We start from the raw sequence: 18,543 nt of genomic DNA, 5'->3' as shown, positions 1-18,543 counted from the left end.
AGATCAGAAATTATCTGCTATGTCACTACAAGCGACCCTGCCTCTGTTATTGACAACCATTTGATAGATAAGGATGTAAATGCTTCCACATGAAAAATGTATAGTGTATATTTACTTTTTCCTTCATTTTTTTCTATGTAATTTTTAAAAACAGCATTGCAGGTTACAGGCTCTGCCTTGAGTAGGACTCAAATGTCAGAAATACAAAGTTCTACCCTAAGTTACAGCCTATTTCAGAAAGGGATGATGCATTTTACGGGTGTGTAGTATTAAAATATTATCAGTCTTAGCAGTACATAGCTTACTAAAAAATGTATTCTGTAAAATTGATTATTAAACACTTATTGAAAATTTTCTGAATGTTAGAGATGTTCTAGCAGCTGTTAGTGTGTCAATAAGCACAAACCAGCTGAGTTTGTTCCTTTTTATTTGTTTGTGGAAATAGCTAATGGTTGTTTGGCTTTGAAAATTTATTTCTGTCAAACTGAAATCTATGGCCATTGAAATGATTTCTGTAACAGTAACTGCTTTTTAATTAATCATAGTTTGGGTTGGAAGGGACTTTAATTATCACCTACTTCCTACCACCCTGGGCAGGCACACCTTCCACTATCCCAGGTTGTTCCAAGCCCCATCCAAAATTTCCAGAGATGAGGCAGCCACAGCTTCCCTGGGCAACCTGTGCCAGTGGCCCACCACCCTCACAGGGAAGAATTTTTTCCTAATGTCTAATCTGAATCTCTCCTGTTCAATTTAAAACTCTTCCCCCTTGTCCTATCATTGTCTGCCCATGTAAAACGGGGGAAAAAATTTTAAAATTTATTGATGCCTTTAACACACAATAAAGGTATAAAAGGATAATATACATGAAGGTGGTGTCTCATAATTATTGTGAGAAACAAACAAGCCTTGTTTTCACAGAGATGGAAGGAAGTGGAGCAGTGGGAGCTGCCACAGGACATGCAGAGGAGCTGAACCTGCATCCCTGTGAAGCCAAGTCAGCAAGGAAGCCAAGCACCATGCAACCCAAGATTGGGGACAGACACACCTTTCCCTCAGCCAGGAAAAGTGCCAGACACCAACAGCCCCATGGAAGAAGAGCTCCGGGTGCCTCTGAGGAGCTTCAGCAGCCAGCAGTGCCAGGCTGCTCCAGCCAGGAGGAAATGCCCCAACCTTCAGCTGGGTACAGCCGGGAAGGAGAGAAACACAACAGGATGCCCCAAGCCCAGAATGATGTCAGAGAATGTGTGGCCATGGTGGCAGCAGAGGGGTGAGGCAGGAATGGGAGGGGATGAACCACCGTGGTCACTTTGGTGATGAGCTTTTTGCTTTTGTGCTCAGAGAAAACCCTACAGGTGTTGGGATGGCAACCATGTGGGCAAATGAGCCTGCAGCCAACTGTGAGGCTCATTGATGCTGAGCTTTCTTGGCTTCCAAAATGGGCTGGGTGCCTCCAAACCGCCCCTTGAGAACAGCTCTCCTGACTCCTCCAAAACTCTCTTCAGGAGTTGTGTTGGGGAGCATTTATGACGTCAAAAGCAGTCAGGGATCAGCCTAACAACTCAACAGGGTTTCTGACACTGCGATGTTCTAGCATGGATGTAGTCTTACGGTCTTGAGTATTGCTGGTGAATATCAATATATGTAAATATATATAAGTTTTCCATTTCTTCCAGCCATGCTTTTAGTTTCATTCAAAGAACCCTAGAATGTGCACAAATATTTTCCCTTTTTTACATTTTTTCAGCTTTCGTTGCGGCTTGAGTAAGTTCTTCCATAGTGCTCTAATTAAACCTGTTTTGTTTTGTTTTGTTTTGTTTCTGATTTTTGTTTGTTTGCTTGTTTGTTTTTTTAGATTAAAGTGTTTTACTGAGTAAATCTTCACCATGGCATTGTTTTCTGACACCTTTAAATCACTGACTTGTTATGAACACTACTCTTTATGGATGATAATAATAATAATAATAATGCTGATATTCTTCAGTTTATTCCTCTGTGCTTTGCTTTACTGAGCTGGAAGATGAGGAACTTTATTATGCCTTCTCTGTACCATAAAACTCTTGGTTGCAAGGTGCCCTGGTGGGACCAGATAAAATTTACACTCCTTTGCAAAAAAAACTACTTAATCAGGAAGATGAGGTGTCTGACCAGATCAGCAGCGGAAGAGAAGGTGAGAAACCTTCATTTGGAAAACACTCAAATAATCCACAAACCAGTTCTACTCAGGCTGAAGGAGTTAAGGTGCAGATTCTGATCAAGCTGTTCTGTTTCCCGGGCACAAAAATAGATTCACCATCTTTGGCTTCTGCACTGTGCTGTCTTTATAATCATAATTTTGGGGCAAAATTAGACTGACTGCACACGGAGTCAGGCTTCTTGTTGAGTGAAGAGGAGTTTTTTTCGATTAAGACACTTGTGGATGAAGATCTTATTAAGTGCAGTGGATCAACTTTTCTGACCTCTTCCATGGTATAGAAAAGCCATTTAATGCATTATTTTCTGCAGAGGCCAAAATATTATTAGTGGGTAGATCCCTACTGCTCATGATTCAGGGTCTGAATAAAAAGTTATAGCTTTCAAAGACATCAATTTCTTGACATCAAACCCTTCTTTTTCTCCACAGCTGATATCCAGTTTCAGATGATTTCTCATGGTAGGAGAGCCTCACTACAGAAACACAATTCCTCCATTCCATGAATTCTATTTCCCTTCAGTGTTCCTACTTCTAGTAAATTACTCCATCACATCCAACCAGTAAAAAAGAAAACAATATATTATTACATATGTCGAAATGACAGAAAATATCATTGAATTAGTTATATGAAAATACAATACAAAGAATTTTTTTAGGGGAAAAAGTCAGATATGCTGGAAATAGTTAAGGGTTTAAATTAATCCTTTAGTTCATAATCCTTGAATTTATCCATACTTTGTTTGCAGAATAAGTAATGTCTTGTACAGCTGGACCTCTAATAGAATTAACAGGGCTAAAAGGCTTTAATTGCAGCATTTTCAACAGAGTGAGTGGTAGCACATGGGAAAGAAGTAGGCAGAAGGTGAAAAAAACATGGTGAAAAATGAGTGCAAAGATGCAGCAAAGCCTGAATAACACATTTAGGGAATCTTGTGTATCAGGAAAAGAAAAGAAAAGGAAAGAAAAGGAAAGAAAAGAAAAGAAAGAAAAGAAAAGAAAAGAAAAGAAAAGAAAAGAAAAGAAAAGAAAAGAAAAGAAAAGAAAAGAAAAGAAAAGAAAAGAAAAGAAAAGAAAAGAAAAGAAAAGAAAAGAAAAGAAAAGAAAAGAAAAGAAAAGAAAAAAGAAAAAAGAAAAAGGAAAACACAACTCTGTAGTGATCAGAGAGAAAGACCTTTTTCTAAAATAATTTGGTTTATGCTGAGTGCAACAGCAATTGGATGAAATGGGATCCTTCTGCTTTGTGGCAGAGGGAGATCCAGATTTATTTTAAAATGTTTTCCTTATTTGTTTTCCATGAGACTGAGTTAAAGGAGCTGTGTGATTAGATGGGAGTTTTGGCTGCCCCTGGATCCCTGGAAGTGTCCAAGGCCAGGCTGGATGGGGCTTGGAGCGCCCTGGGACAGAGGAAGGTGTCCCCATCCATTGTAGGGGGTGGAACAGGGTGGTCTTTAAGGCCCTTCCAACCCAACCCATTCTGTGGTTCTGTGAACAGCCCCATCAAAGCTGCTACAGAATGTCCTGGGCAAGGAAAGAGGAGAAGAAACATCTCAAATCTCAAACCAAACACCTAATTTTCTGGTATTTTGAATGCCAGCTTGTCCTGAGGGACACTTGTCATTGCTGTGTTGTGGTCAATACTTTCGGTGATCCTGCTCAACTTTTGCTTTGAGTTCTTGTTAATCCTTACACTATAATTAGCACAACAGTTGTTTCCACCTTTGTGTGGGTGTTTTATTGATAAACTTGTGACATTCTGCATTCCAAAACCCAGGGTGGGGCCAGGGTAGGGATGCAGTGGGAGGAGGCAGATGAAGAATCCACAGTGTGGTGTGTGGGTTATCCATGACATCCCATGGGATGTGGTGCCTTCACAGACCTGGGCTTATCCAAGTCCTTGGCTCAGCTCAGGACATTCAGACGCTGTCAAAGTCCAACTTTTGGGAGGACATAAATAGACAGCAAGCAGGATTTCAGCTTGGATTTTGGAAGGAGTCCATGGGGATATTGTGGTAGAGATTCAAGCTCCAACACAACCCAGACTCAGACCAGCTCTGTGAGGGACACAAAATATTTCCAGCAAATCTACTTGGATTTAACAAAGTGTAGCTTCCCCACACCGGATGTGAAAGAAGCCTTCCAAGTACAGGAAAAGTTAATAAAAAAATCTCTGGATCTTCCTGTGGAGATCCATCCTCTGAGACCCAAAGTTTTCTTGGACAGTCATGTTAAATGTCAGTGATATTTGACAAGTTTGGCTCTACTGAAGCCAATGGCAAAAATTTCATTAATTTTGCTGGATTTGGGATTTCCGCCTGATAATCTTTTTCTGTAGTCCCGTCTACAGTACCTCTGAGTTCCTTTATTGATATAAATAAGAATATAGCTGAAAGGATGCCTCACTTTTAACCAAGCTCTCCAGGATTTCTGAATTGCTAGACAATGCATGGTCAAAATTATTCTCCTTCCTTTTTTACTCCCTATTTTGTGGGGGTGATGTTTTTTCCTCTTATGTCTGAAGTAGAGGAGTGCATTACAGACAAATTTGCCTAAGGCTTTGGGCCAGAGCTGATGAGACTTCACGAAGATACAGGAACGGGCACATGGATAGGAAAAAGAAAGCCTGTGAAAAATTAAAATGACAAGCCTGGTTAGGGAGCAGAGATAACTGGTGATGTAGTAAAATTAATTACAGTCTGGGTTGAAGGAATCGTGTGCCTAAGACAAAATTAAAAAAAAAAGAAAGAAAAACCAAATAACAGCAATGAGATTATAAACCTTTTGATCATCTCTATATGGTATAACTTCCAGTCCCTATTTATTATGGTATTTATTATGGCATTTATTTCTATAGCATGAGAGGTATAAATGGCAAATAAAGGAGGCAAGAGTCCAGTCAGAAGGTTTTTCTCTGAGCTCCTGACTCTGCAAAGAATAACCTTACTAACAATGAATTGCACTCAAAAATATCTTCACTGGCCTAGGAACTGTGAGAGGAAACCTTTAGTGGATCAAGGAAGCTGCAACACTCCAAGAGTGATTATGGACACACTGATTATCCAGATAAACAGGTTTTTATATACAATTTTTGCAATCATTATGCATTTGCCAGAATGTGAAATAATTCCAGCTTTCTACCTACTGAAATATGAGAAATGCCGATAATTTGTCGGGCAGCATTATTTTGCAAGAGCAAAAACCAGATATCCAAAGGATAATTCCAAGATTCTGGAACACACGAACAAATTGGGATTTCCATGGTGTATATAAAGACTCTGTTTCTGGGGTAATGGGGACAGGAGGTAAGTGCTACCTGAGGTACAAAATTTCCTATATTGGGTGACATGATGGGCTGCAGTGGGGGACACTGAAGCTCCAAGAAGTCTAAGGCCAACCTTGGAAGAACTTTTGAGAAGTACCAGAGCCCCTTTTCCCTGGCTCAAACCTCTGTGTGCAGGGCTGGAGCTGCCAAGGAGCTGCCAACAACCTTCTCTTCTCTCACCAAAGCATTTCAAAATTTTCAGTTTTCATAGAACAGAAAGCGAACCACAATGACTCTGCCATTAGTGAGTTTTCCAGAAAGAAAAATAAAAAGACACAGAGAAAGTTTTATTTTTGAATGGAAGTTGAAATGTCTGTTGGAGAAGGGTCATTTATGCTTTCCTTTTGCTCTCTTTTTCTTTTCTTTCCTCTTTCACAAAGAGGACAAAAACGATGGGAAAGAAGGAACAAAGAGGAAAATAAAAGTAGTTTTGAAGTAAGGCCATGGCAGAAGGCTGCACATAAGCAAAGTCAGCCCCTGAACAATTTCCATATTGTATTAGACCTGAGGGCTGCCAGTGTTGGATACTTGGGAACAAATATAAGAAAAAGAGAAATATTAAATTAGTCCTCCCTGGATTTTATTTTTAGCAAAAAGAGACTTCTGGGATTGTTGGTTGCTCCTAATGACTTATTATCCCTGAACATTTTATAGAATTGTAGCACCAATAGAATGTTAAACTGAATTATCTATATCCTGTGGGGAAAAAAAAAGAAAAAAAAAAAAAAGGGAATATAAAAACAAAGAAAGTAAAAGCAAATTCTGCTTTTATTTTTAATGTTCTGCCTGGTATTTTCCAGGTTTTTTTTTTTTCATAACAAATAGGGAGTAATACTTATTCACTTTGCTTTCCAGAGGTACCACACATTCTTCATCACTTTCCAAGTCCTGTGGGAGTCCTGTGGGATTCAGGCACCTGACTTAAAAATCAGTTAAACAGATAAAGGGTAATACAGGAAAAGAAGGAGAATATTTATACTCAATCCTCCTGCAAAAAACCCTCTTGATTTGTACAGTTAAACCTGTGGCATGTGGGTGCTGACTGGGACCTTGACCTTTGGTCCTCAACCAGAAACCCAGAGTCAGGTGGAAAAAAAACCAAACAAGGATGAAAGGGCTAAATAATAAACCCAATTATTTTAATTTTGGGAAAGAAGAGGAACAGAAAGCAGTGGCACAGCCAAGACAGAGGGGTGAGAAAGGGTCTTTGGAGAAGCTCTGTGAAGGATGGACTCCAGCCAGGTCAGCCTGGGTCTGTCAGAGACAGGAGCTGCACACAAGCTGAGCTCAGGGCACCACCAAAATTCCCTGCTGTTTTGGGTGAGGGTCATTTCCCAGTGGATCATTTCCCATACCTGTGGGTTGGATTAATTTGTGCTTTTTCTCCTGATGCACCTCTCTGTTCCAAAGTACATTAAAGATGAAGCTGGTGCCAAGTCTTGCAGCCATCAAAGAGAGTGATGTTAAAAATATCCCACCCTTTCTCTCCCTCCCCTGACTGTCTCTCCGTGTCTAGGTGCTGACAAAAGTTATTTGTCGTATTCCCTTCATTTGGTGAGTGACAGGAGACTGGTGTCAAGTGAGAAAATGAAATGTAAATTTTATTAAACACCTTCTCATCTCTGTGTATCAATCCAGATTCCAGCCTAACACAGCAAATCAAATCCTGTCTTCACCAGGCCTGAGGGCACACAAAGAATCATTTCTCCTTAATACCATTCCATCCTAGTAAAATATTTTTCTGTTTAGTAAATGAAAATTTAAAATGCAAACCCTATTTTAATCCCAGAGAAAAGCTGTGCATTGCAGGGAGAGGGATACTGTGTTTTGTTCTGTTCTGCCTTGTGCTTTCTTCTGTTTTCAGACACACAAATGGTGATTAGCTGAAAGAAAAATTACAACTCCCTTATAAGGCTTGCCCAGTGGGACTTTTTATCTTCATGTCCACCACTAGGCTTAGGAGCTTTCTAGTCCAGAGATGATTCAGTATCCACTTGTTTAATGTACAATTGCATGGTAGATTATATAGACTATATGATGTCCTGGTGACTGAAACACTATTCCCAAGTGAGCAGCGTCACAATTTCATTGCTGTGGGTCTTAGTACCTCTATTTCTTTGAAGATGAGGCTTTTGCACCACTGTGAGAAGCAAAACTGTCAGCAAAGGAAACTTCTGATGAGCAAAATCATGGCTGATTTGGGTCTTGGCATTCACAGGCAGAGCATAAAATAATTGGTTTCCTTTGATAATGGTGAAGATATTGATGGCTATTTATTTCTGCAGAGTTTGACATTGGGATGGAGACAATATATACAGGAGATAAACCCTGCACACAACTCTAATTTTTCTTTACTCCCAAGAAGTGGTACTGGAGAATGTGTCCAGAGAGGTTGTGGACTCCCCATCCCTGGAAGTGTTAAAGGCCAAGTTGGACACGGTTTTGAACAAGCTCATCTAGTGGAAGGTGTCCCTGCCCATGGCATGAGATGAGCTTTAGGGTTCCTTCCAACCCAATCCATTCCATGACTCCTTGATTCTGTGAATATTATTATTGAAGCTACTGATTACTAACCCACCTACCCTTCATCTATGCTCCTTACCCCTAAATACTAAAAGTTATGTGTCTAGACTGACTTAACTCTCTCTTGTTTGTGGGTAATATCAGATGTGGATCCAGGAGGGTGCTGCTCTTCATTTTTCATGCATTCAGGCTGAATCACCCTGTGCCTGTTTCTCTGCAATAACTTAAATGACATGGTTGACTTCCAGCCTTGTCCAGCACTCATTTTCATCTTAACCCAGCTCAGCTCTTAGTTCCACTGGAGTCTTTCACTGATCAGTCTGAAACTCAGCATGAGTTATTTTCTGATGGAAAAAGTGCAGGAGTGCTGCAAAAGTAGAGGTCCTGTGGGCATTTTACCCACTGAAAGCTGTTGTCTGCTCTTCCATTGCCTCTATTAGAGGGATCTCATCCAGTACCAGGTTATCTTGGAGGTGGGGGTCCTGGAATTGCCTGGTTTTCCCACCTAAAGCAGTCCTAAGAGTTTACAGGAATTCAGGGCTTCAGCCTTCTCATAGACCCAGGAGCCAACCAGGTCAGTCAGATCACCATCTTGCAGATCCTCCAAGAAATGCCTACAGCACCTCATTTCAAGGAGGCTGACGGTATATATAGTCCCCAAAAATCTGGAAAAAAAAATCTAAACAAATCTGAATTACTTAAAAACAATTGTTTTAAATATTTTTATTTAAAAATTTTGACATCTCTGTTATTCTATTTTACATTCAAATTCTCCCTTCCCAGAGAAATAGTAGACTCATGCCTTTACCAGCATCTTTAGAAAGGAAAGCCATACTGTTGTTCATGAATCAGGGATAGATGACACGAAGTAGGGAAGAGTTAACTCACTCAAGCTTGCATTAGGAGCAAATAGAAAAGAAATCAGAAAAAACCCAGCCATTTCCTTTGGCTATCTGTCCTGAGACAGATTCACTACAGCATTTTGGTTATCTAAGCTGTTTCAGAGAGGAAAATGAAGACAAGCAACACTGAAAAAGTGATGCAGGGCAAGACTTGCAGCTTATGAATTAGGCTGGATATCAGCTGTCCTCAGTTCAAGTCTGCATCCTGCCACCAATTCCCCTCTCTGACCTTAGGCCACTCATTTAATGTCTCTGCCCCTCAGCTCCTCACGTGCAAAATGAGAATGCTAATGCAGCCTTGCCCCCTCCCTCAGCCCACTCTGCCCACTCAGGCTCCAGGCTGCACTGAGGCTCTTTCTAATTAATTATTTTCCAAAAGTGCAGCTCCGTCCTGGCTTCCCAGTTGCCATTGAAACCATCCTTGAACAAAAAGGTAACAGTGGTAGTAGTAATAGTGATAATAATAGAGATAGGAACAGAATTAGATTTAGAAATAGTAAAAGTAGAAATAGAAATAAGAAATTGAAATAGAAATCAGAAATAGAAATAGAAATAGAAATAGAAATAGAAATAGAAATAGAAATAGAAATAGAAATAGAAATAGAAATAGAAATAGAAATAGAAATAGAAATAGAAATAATAGTGATATTTTGGAGAAAATGATAGTAATAGTGGAAGTAATAGGGATAGAGATAGATTTAGAAAAAGAAATAGAAGTAAAAAGTAGAAATACAAATAAGAAATAGAAATAAGAAATACAAATGAAATATAAATAGAAATATAGAAATAGAAAAAGAAATAGAAGTAGAAATAGAAATAATAGTGATATGTGGGAGAAAATGATAATAATAGTGATAGTAATAGGGATAGATATAGAGATAGATTTAGAAAAACAGATAGAAGTAAAAAGTAGAAATAGAAATAAGAAACAGAAATAAGAAATAGAAATAAAAAATAGAAATAAAAAATAGAAATTAAATAAGAATAGGAATAGGAATAGGAATAGGAATAGAAATAGAAATAGAAATAGAAATAGAAATAGAAATAGAAATAGAAACAGAAATAGAAATAGAAATAGAAATTGAAATAGTAGTGATATGTTGGAGAAATTATAGTAATAGTGGTAGTAATAAGGATAGATATAGAGTAGAAATAGATTTAGAAAAAGAAATAGAAGTAAAAAGCAGAAATAGAAATAGAAATGGAAAAAGAAAGAAATAGAAATAATAATGGAAATAGAAATAAGAGTAGTGATAGCATCAGAGAAAGATGGTAATAGTGATAGTAATAGGGATAGATATAGAGATAGAAATAGATTTATAAGAAAACTGATAATAGAAATAAAAGCAGAAATAGAAATAGAAATAATAGGAGCACCTAAATTAGCTTCATTTGTGAGATGTTGAGGGTTAAAGGGAATGAAAAAAGGAAAGGAGAAGTGCAGTCAGTGCAGAGGAGCTGTCATGTCACACAAATTGTCAGTTCCCCACTATCACAATCCCTCCTCCGCCTCACGGAGTTAAATTCTCCTGCCTGCAGGGAGGCGGCTTTGGGGCTCGGCTGCGGCTCCATCCACACGGAGATCACTCATTTCACACTGCCACTGGGCTTCCTCACCATTCTCATACAGAACCCATTGCACACTATGACTAATAACGTTGGCTGTATGAAAGAATTATTTATATAGAGACTGAGAAAGGCCTCCTTGGATTTCCAGACAGGACAGTCTTGATTTGGAGAGAGCAAAGCATAAAATAACTCCAGGGCCATTTCGGGCTGCCAGAGTCTCCAGGAGACAAGCTGACAATTGGTGCTTGAATTTGAAGCTGTGGATGTGTGTGCTGTGGTAAAGCCTCTTCCCTCATACCCTGGAGTCCCCTATCCTCAGAAATAAAGAAGGGACATATAGGGAATGCCAGTTAACACAGGCTTATGGAAAATAGGTCCTGCCAAACTAAATTGAGAGCTCTTTTTCTGATGAGATTACAAGTTCAGTTGATAAAGACAGCAGTATTCAAGCAATAGGCATCTGTGAGGAATTTGACTTGCAACACTATGACCTCTTGATTACAGAACTAGGGAAAAAAAGCACAAAATTAACATGATGCACCTTAAGTGGATTAAAAATAGGCTGAGAGGATCAAAATGTGTTTACAGAAGTCACTGCTGAGCAGGTCTGTTTGTAGTCTGGTCACAGAGGGATCAGTTATCTATAAATAAAAAAAATTTAACTAAAAGTTGCCGTTTATACAATTGGTGATGGATTTTCCATCTCTCAGAGAATGATAAATAATGTTAGAGGACAGATTGCTTATGTTGTGCGACCAGAGGATCAGCCATGTGTGGGTATCCCATCCCTGGAATTGTTCAAGACCAGGTTGGACAGGGCTTGGAACAGCCTGGTCTAGTGAAAGATGTCCCTGCACATGGCAGGGAGCTGGAATGGGATCCCTAAAGTCCCTTCCAACCCCAAACATTCCAGGATTCTATGAAATGAGGTACATTTTGTTAGAAAAATTATAAAATTATATTTAAGGATATGCCTGCATTTACTAGGCAGAGTTTCTGTCCTGACAGCTGGTGACTGAGAACAGCTTCTCATCATTGTAGATAATCACTAACAACTATTTTTGTCAAGATAAAGATCTTACAAAGGAGCTAATGTTATTCTGCTCCACAGACAGAAAGACTTTAAATTAAAAGAGGTTGCTTTTATTCTAGAAATGTCACTGCTTTTGGTTTAGGTGTCTGCAGTGGCAGAAATTGTTTAGAATTTTGTATAGGGTTCACAGAAGAAATACAGATGAGGAAAACACTTTGCTTGGCAGAAAAAAAAGGAATTTTAAACCAGCTGAAAATCAAAACATGAATGGTGCGGGACTTAGAAAGCAGAAAGAGAGAATGTGTACAAGCTCGCCCCTCATCCTGGGACAGTTGTTACAGGTGGCAATGCCACATCCTGTGACAGCAAGGGGAAGACAGGAGAGAGCTCAGGAAAGGAAGCAGGACAGCAGGGAACACCTCTGACACCTCCATCCTCTTTATTCATTCAGAGTGTTTCAACCCTCCAATATCAATAAAATTCCCATACAATTCAGTCTTTCCTGCTGGGTTGTGCCATGGTGCAAAGATGGGGAAAAGTAATTTTTGAAAGCTCTGACTCCATGGTCAGGAACGTAAGCCTTGTTTTTCTAATGAATCTCAGGATCTGCTCCTACAAGCATTCCCCTCAATGTGAGAGAAGTTTCCAGTGAAAAATAATGGGTGCAGCAGTACCCAAAGTCCATCCAAGTCTATGAGGTTCAGACACGTAGTTTACAGGGTCTAAAAGGTAAATGTGGTTAATTTACTGCTTCTATTCATACAAACTCTCTTTCAAAGCCACAGAATCATTAAATCATAGAGTACAGTTTAATAACTCCAAAAATTCTGCTTCAAATAACTTTTAACTCTTGCAAAGCTTGTGAGGATAGTATGTTCTGTATGGATCATTTTAAAGGCCAGATTGAAAACCTTGAGTCCAGGTGTAAACTTGCTTTTCAGATGAGCTCCAGTTCTACTCTGTACAAATGGACAAAAAATGGAAAGGATCACTTGCACTAAGCCACCAAATTTCTCCTCTGCTCTACCAAGACATGACACATATAAGCTCATTAATATTGCTTAATAAGAGGCGTGTTACAAGGATGATTACAGATTAGAATCATATTCCTCTGCTAAGATTGCTGCTGAGGCTAAGCCAGTACTGCTCTGATCTTAATCACCATAGATATTTCAGAAATAAAAAAAAAATCCCAAACCAACAAGACTATCCTTTAAAACCACTGTACATATTCTCCTCACACCTCTCAGGATGTTTGCTTTGGTGAGGCAAATATCCTTAATCTCAAGGTTTATTTATTGGTTTATAATATTCCTGGGTTGCATAATAGAGAGATGTCTACTAATACTCTAGAGAAAGAGGGATTTCTCATGAATTTCATACACATAATTTCCTCTGGGAAGTGCTGAGTACGATACCTTCTGAAGGACTCTGTGGAAAATTCATGCAAATAAGAGAAAATGGATTCATGGCTCCAGCCTGCAGTTATGTTGTGAGCAGGGTTTTGTGAAACGAAAGCACTGAGGGCTGAGAACGTGGACCCTTTCTTTGCACACAATGGTGCATTACAAGGACTCACTGCTGCTGCTGGTGAGGTCACTGATCAAGGCACTCACAGAGATAAAATTCTGCCTCTTTTACACCTCGTGAAAAACTCTCCTGTACCTTGCAGTGGCGAAAGTGGATTTATTTTGGGCTAACAACGGTCCCTAGCAAGACCTTCCAGCAGATCCACGGCCATGAGCATTGCATGTTTTATACATGTTGTGCCTATTCCTGCTCTTCAAAGGGCTGTGAAATTTGATGTATAATTATACAGATCTCTCAGTGCTGCTTCCTGAGCTTGCATCTCCATGACCTGGCACCTTTGAAAGCTTCAGGACTTGCCCCATTCACACCTTGCCTGCTTGGACTAAGCTCTGCTTAGGTCAAAACACCTTTAATGCTGGCCTGTGCAGTCTTTCAGCACTGAAAATGCAACTTAAATGTGTTTTCCAAACCATAATGTTCACGTTATCTTACAGATATAAATTAAATCAGCCCCGTGGTTTGGTGTGAGCAGTGCAAGTAGAGCTGAAATGCATCTGTTTGCCCATAGGCACAGGCAAGAAGGGCAGAAAAAACCCACAGTTGTGGGGTGAGAGCAATAATCAGCATTTCAGACTTCTGCTTAGCACCCAAATTTAAATTTCTCTGTAGAAGAAAGGCGTTGAGTGTGATATATTTGTCTCTACAGCAGGTGACGGGTCTGGAGAACAAGTTTTATGAGGAAAGGCAGGAGGAACTGGGATTGTGAAAGGGGGTTGGAGATAGGTGGGGGTCAATCACTTTGAGTGACATGAGAAGAGGAAATAGCCTCAAGTTTCACCAGGAGAGATTTGCATTGCATGTAGGAAAAATTTCTTCACCAAAACACTTATCCAGCCCAGGCACTGCTGCCCAGGGCAGTGGTGGAGTACCCATCCTTGAAGAGATTTAAAATTTGTGAAAATGTGGCACTTGGAGTTGCAAGTAAGATTTTTCCTTTCTGACATTTCCCTGACAAGCAGAATTATGATAGAAGTTACTGACATCTCATGTTAGATCTCTAAATGATGATGAAATGATCCCTATAGTATGACAAATATTTTGACCTATTTTTTAAAATTAAAAATTAAATATTTAACCAAGTTTTAGGTTTTCTTCCTCAAGCACATTTGTTTTAAAATTATCTTTGGAAAATGCAGTGCCTTAAGCTTTTAATGATCCTCTGGAAACTGATACATTTTTAAGGAACATCGACCAAAATTGTCTGTTTTCCTGACAAAAATTCTTCTTGCTCTAGATGCCTGAGACATGCACTCTTGGTTTGACTGGGAAAGAAAGGTAGAAATATCCTTTTATGAAAAAGAAGTTTGCTGTTTCTGACAGGAGTATTTCCACTCATATTGTGCCTGCTGAATGCAGGTGTAATTGCTTGGATTTCTTCATCTGAACTTTGTGTGTCCACTGGGTGCATGGAAAGAAGTGTTTTGTCTGTCTTCCTTTCCTGTTCCATGTAGGTCATAGAATCATTCAGGCTGGAAATGCCCCCTGAAATCAAGTCCAGCTGTTAATCCAGCACTGCCAAGCCCAAAATTAAACCATTTTCAAAAGGACCACATTTTTTTTTATTTATTTATATTCGTGGGCAGAAATGGCTGCATTTTTGGAGATATATTGTCAAGCTGGATGTCCAAAATAATTGCTTATTTCTCCCCATCTTCCACAAAAAGGGAAAAAAAAAAACCCCAAAACACTGAGTGTTTTTTTAGAATGAACCATAGTTCTACTTTTTGCTGTAGATTCTTCCATTTGAAAAAGAATAAATCTACAGGTGGGTCTTGAGCTTCTGGAGAACAACAACACTTCCATATCTCTGGAAAAATAGCTAAAACCAAAGAAAAACTCCTAGCACACTTTTATTTTATTTCAGGAAATATTTAAAAGAGACCATGAAATTTATAAGTGACAATTCCCATTGAATATTGCACAGGTATTGCTGTGAAGTCAAAAAGACACACCTGATACATTATTAGCTATAAATTTGAATGACAAGAGAATGGGAATTTAGGGTATTAGTCTGTGTAAAGATGCTGTATCCCCACATTTCATGTACTGGTGGGCAAGTTGAAGCAAACCCCAAGGTTTTGTCTCTAATAAATCCTCAGAATCTTCAAGGCAACAGATAAACCCTGAGTTTTGTTCCATCTCCTCATGGCTTGAATTCCTATTCTCAAAACACTGCCTGGAGACCAGCACAGTGGAGAAAAAATAAAATAGAAAAATGTAGAAATCCATATTCAGGACAAATAAGTGAATCCTCAGAGGGGTTAAGCAGGCACAGAGGAGCTCTCTGGATTCACACTGACCGAGCATCTGATGCCAAATATCACTAATGAAGTCACCAAGCCAAATAATGCACCCATCCTATTCCCTTATAATCATCCCAATGCCCCTCACAGCTGTTTCCAACTGTGTCTCTGATCTCCTTGCTAAAACATTTAAATCTCCTGTTTCATTTGCATGGTTATCCAGTGAAATAGCTCCTAGTGTTTCTTTCCTTGTTTGCAAAACTGAAGAGAGGGGGGACGAGGAAGGCGGAGGGGGGAGGGACACAGAAATGTGAGGATTTATCTACATGCAGGGAAATTATTCAAATCTGACAACTTACTTTTGTTCCACGAGAGACTAGCTTGGAGGCTTGGGCTCTCACGGGGGCAGATAGCCTTTTTTGCAAAGTTTTACCATAATTAGTGTTTCATCCCATCTTGTTTGGCATCCAAGTGCTGTGCTGGATTTCCTCACCATGGAGCTGGCTGCACTAGAGGGACCACGACTTTGTTTTGTTGATGGTGTTGGTTTTGATTTTTTCTAACCTATGAATAGGCTCTCAGGTCAGCAGATCAAGAGCTCTGCAGGAAAACAATCTGCAGGGCAGTTGGGCTGTGGAACAAAGAGCAAGACCCAGCAGAGAGCAGGAAAGAGATGTCTTGTGATGGAGACATAAGAAAAACTTGGCTAGTCCACATCAAAAATCCACTTAGCCTAGTGACTAAAAGTGTCCAGAGTGCCAAGCGAATAATAAACCAAGCAGGACAGTAAAGGCTGGTGTGTCCCTGGTGTATTCTCCTGTTCTCCTATGACTTGCAGCGCAGAAGAAGCTCATTTCTATTTAACATTCCTTGATGATTTCTCGCCATTTATTTATCCTGCTGTTTTTTTATAACCCATACAAGTTTTGAGTGTCTTCTTGATATCATACAGCAAAGGATGCATTAGTTTGCTGAAGTGTCCTTTGATAAAACAGTGCTTTTGAATGTTTCAAAGCTGTCTCTTGAGCTATTTATTTTATTCATAGTCCTTTTACTGAGAGACAGTGAATGGCCTTTCCTCTTCAACTGTGCTCCCTCTTCCCCCTCTGTACATCCCTTTCCAGGACACATTAGTCTATTCAATTTGTAGGGAACTGTGACCTGGAAGCAGGACGTTTTGGAGGACTTAAAAGCTAATTTTTAAAGATTGTTCAGTGCCTGTATATATTGTTTAATATTAAGCCCTAAAACCTGAATTAGTGTATTATCTTCTACCTTACCTATTGTACTCCATTTCACATATTTTCCTCCCCACCTTTTTCTCTTGTTCTTAATTCATTAGTCTCCTTCTCCTTCCACAACTCCCAGCTCTCTTTTATCCTGGAAAAATTATCCAGCTTGCCTGTTTGCTTTTTCCTCCTGTAGAACACATTGAATTACAACTTGGACAAGTCTCCAGTGCTTCCCATAGAGTGATGGCTGCATCTTACAATGTAAAATAAATGAAAAGGAGAAAATAATAATAAAAGATTAATCATAAGACATAGCAAAGAAGTTGGAAATCATCATCCTCACATGCTCTATTCATTATCATGCCACGTTCCAAATTATTATTTTTATGCATTTGTGCTGATTCTGGCTTGTTATTTTGCACAGTCAGAAAGCTGAAATCTCACTTTCCAAGGCAATTGCATCTTACTCTCTGTGTGGTTCCCAAATCCCTTGTCCAGCTCTGTCATAAAAGGCTAGAGTGTAATGATGGCCACATTTTTTTGGGAAGAATCTGTTATCAGTATCCTCGGCCATTTATACTTTGCAGAATCCTAAATTCCTTTCCCACTACACCCCAAGGCATGCAGCACGTATTCTCAGCATGAGGCAATTAAAAACATCGCTGTGGCCATAAGGCAGACCACCCTTTAAAAAAAACCAACAGACCCAACAGAAAATAATATTCATGTTCCAGGGCCATGGAGGCATCTCTCGGGATCCTCAGAAGCTGTAACTGTGATGCACTGTGGATGAGACAGTTTCATTTCAAGGAGATTTCATAGAATCATAGGATGATTTGGGTTGGAAAGGACCTTAAAGCTCATCTGATTCCACCCCCTGCCATGGATGGAGACACCTTACACTAGACAAAAAAAAAAAATTATGCTAAACTGTGTAACCACAAACCATTTCTGAGCTACCTGAGCTTAAAACCAGGTAAAGAACTTAAAAGGTAAAAATCAGGTAAAACCAGATAAAAACCAGGTAGCAAACGTAAAACTCCTTCACCCTCACTTATTTAGCATTGTAAATATATTTTAGAAGGCTAAAATCAAAATGTCTTCATGCCTACCCCACTGGTAAGGATGGTGATTTTGGGGAGGAAATTATAGGTTTTCCTTATGATGTGCTGAATTGCTGCACTGGAGGAACTGCAGCCAGCCTTGGGCTGATGCTGTGCTTTTCTTGTCCTTTTGAAAGGAGACAACAGAATTGGGATTTTTTTGCCAATAAACAGCAGAAAGACTCCAGCACACAAGGAAGAGAGGTGCTGTCCATGCACAGCACACTGTTAGTGGGACACTGCAAAGTCCATCATCTTGTTTTTTTAATTTTCAATGGCCATGCCTTTGTAAGAACTAAATCTGCAGCACACACAAAATGATTACAAAAGGAGCTACTCCTACCAGAGAAAGAGAAGGAAAAAAACCTCAGAGAAAGGGGTGTAGGCTATTTACTCCCTCAGCTACAAATCAGCACCGAACTGGAGTGTAAGGAGTGAATATTAACATTCAGCTGGCTGTTACTGCGAGCCATAATAGACATGAGCATTGACTAGACCCAATATTAGTGATGGTACTGGGAAACCATCCTTGCTTTTGGCTGCCTGAAGGCAGTAGTGATCCCCTGCTTGTCCTATCTGTCAGTCTATTTGATCTCCAAATGAATTGCTTTTGATAACAGCTATATAAATGCAGAACTGTTCCGCTGGGCCTTCTTAAATGAGACTCCTCTCTTTCATCTCCCAGTCATTTCAAAAAGCAGATAGACTTGTTAGAGGTTTTTAATGCAATGATTTATGTTTTATCTTGCCTGGTTTGAGGCAGCATTTATTTAGCACTAAATTCTTCTCAAGCCTATATGTGAGGGAGAAAGGTTTCAGCACAATATTTGGGAGT

At 39.5% G+C, this 18,543-nt stretch overlaps 1 protein-coding gene across 1 annotated transcript in view; it reads left to right on the top strand.

The window, feature by feature from the left end:
• PKHD1 (PKHD1 ciliary IPT domain containing fibrocystin/polyductin) overlaps positions 1-1,709 on the top strand; it is a 239,029-nt gene extending 237,320 nt beyond the window's left edge. The window contains exon 66 of the mRNA XM_058801804.1: positions 922-1,709. Coding sequence (XP_058657787.1) covers positions 922-1,274 — 353 coding nt within the window. The 3' untranslated portion in view covers positions 1,275-1,709. The remainder of the gene's footprint in view (positions 1-921) is intronic.
• The last annotated feature ends 16,834 nt before the right edge of the window (positions 1,710-18,543 follow it).

Source organism: Ammospiza caudacuta, chromosome 3, assembly GCF_027887145.1.
Source record: "Ammospiza caudacuta isolate bAmmCau1 chromosome 3, bAmmCau1.pri, whole genome shotgun sequence".
In the NCBI taxonomy this organism is placed as follows: Eukaryota; Metazoa; Chordata; class Aves; order Passeriformes; family Passerellidae; genus Ammospiza; species Ammospiza caudacuta.
This window is presented reverse-complemented; position numbering and strand designations above follow the sequence as displayed.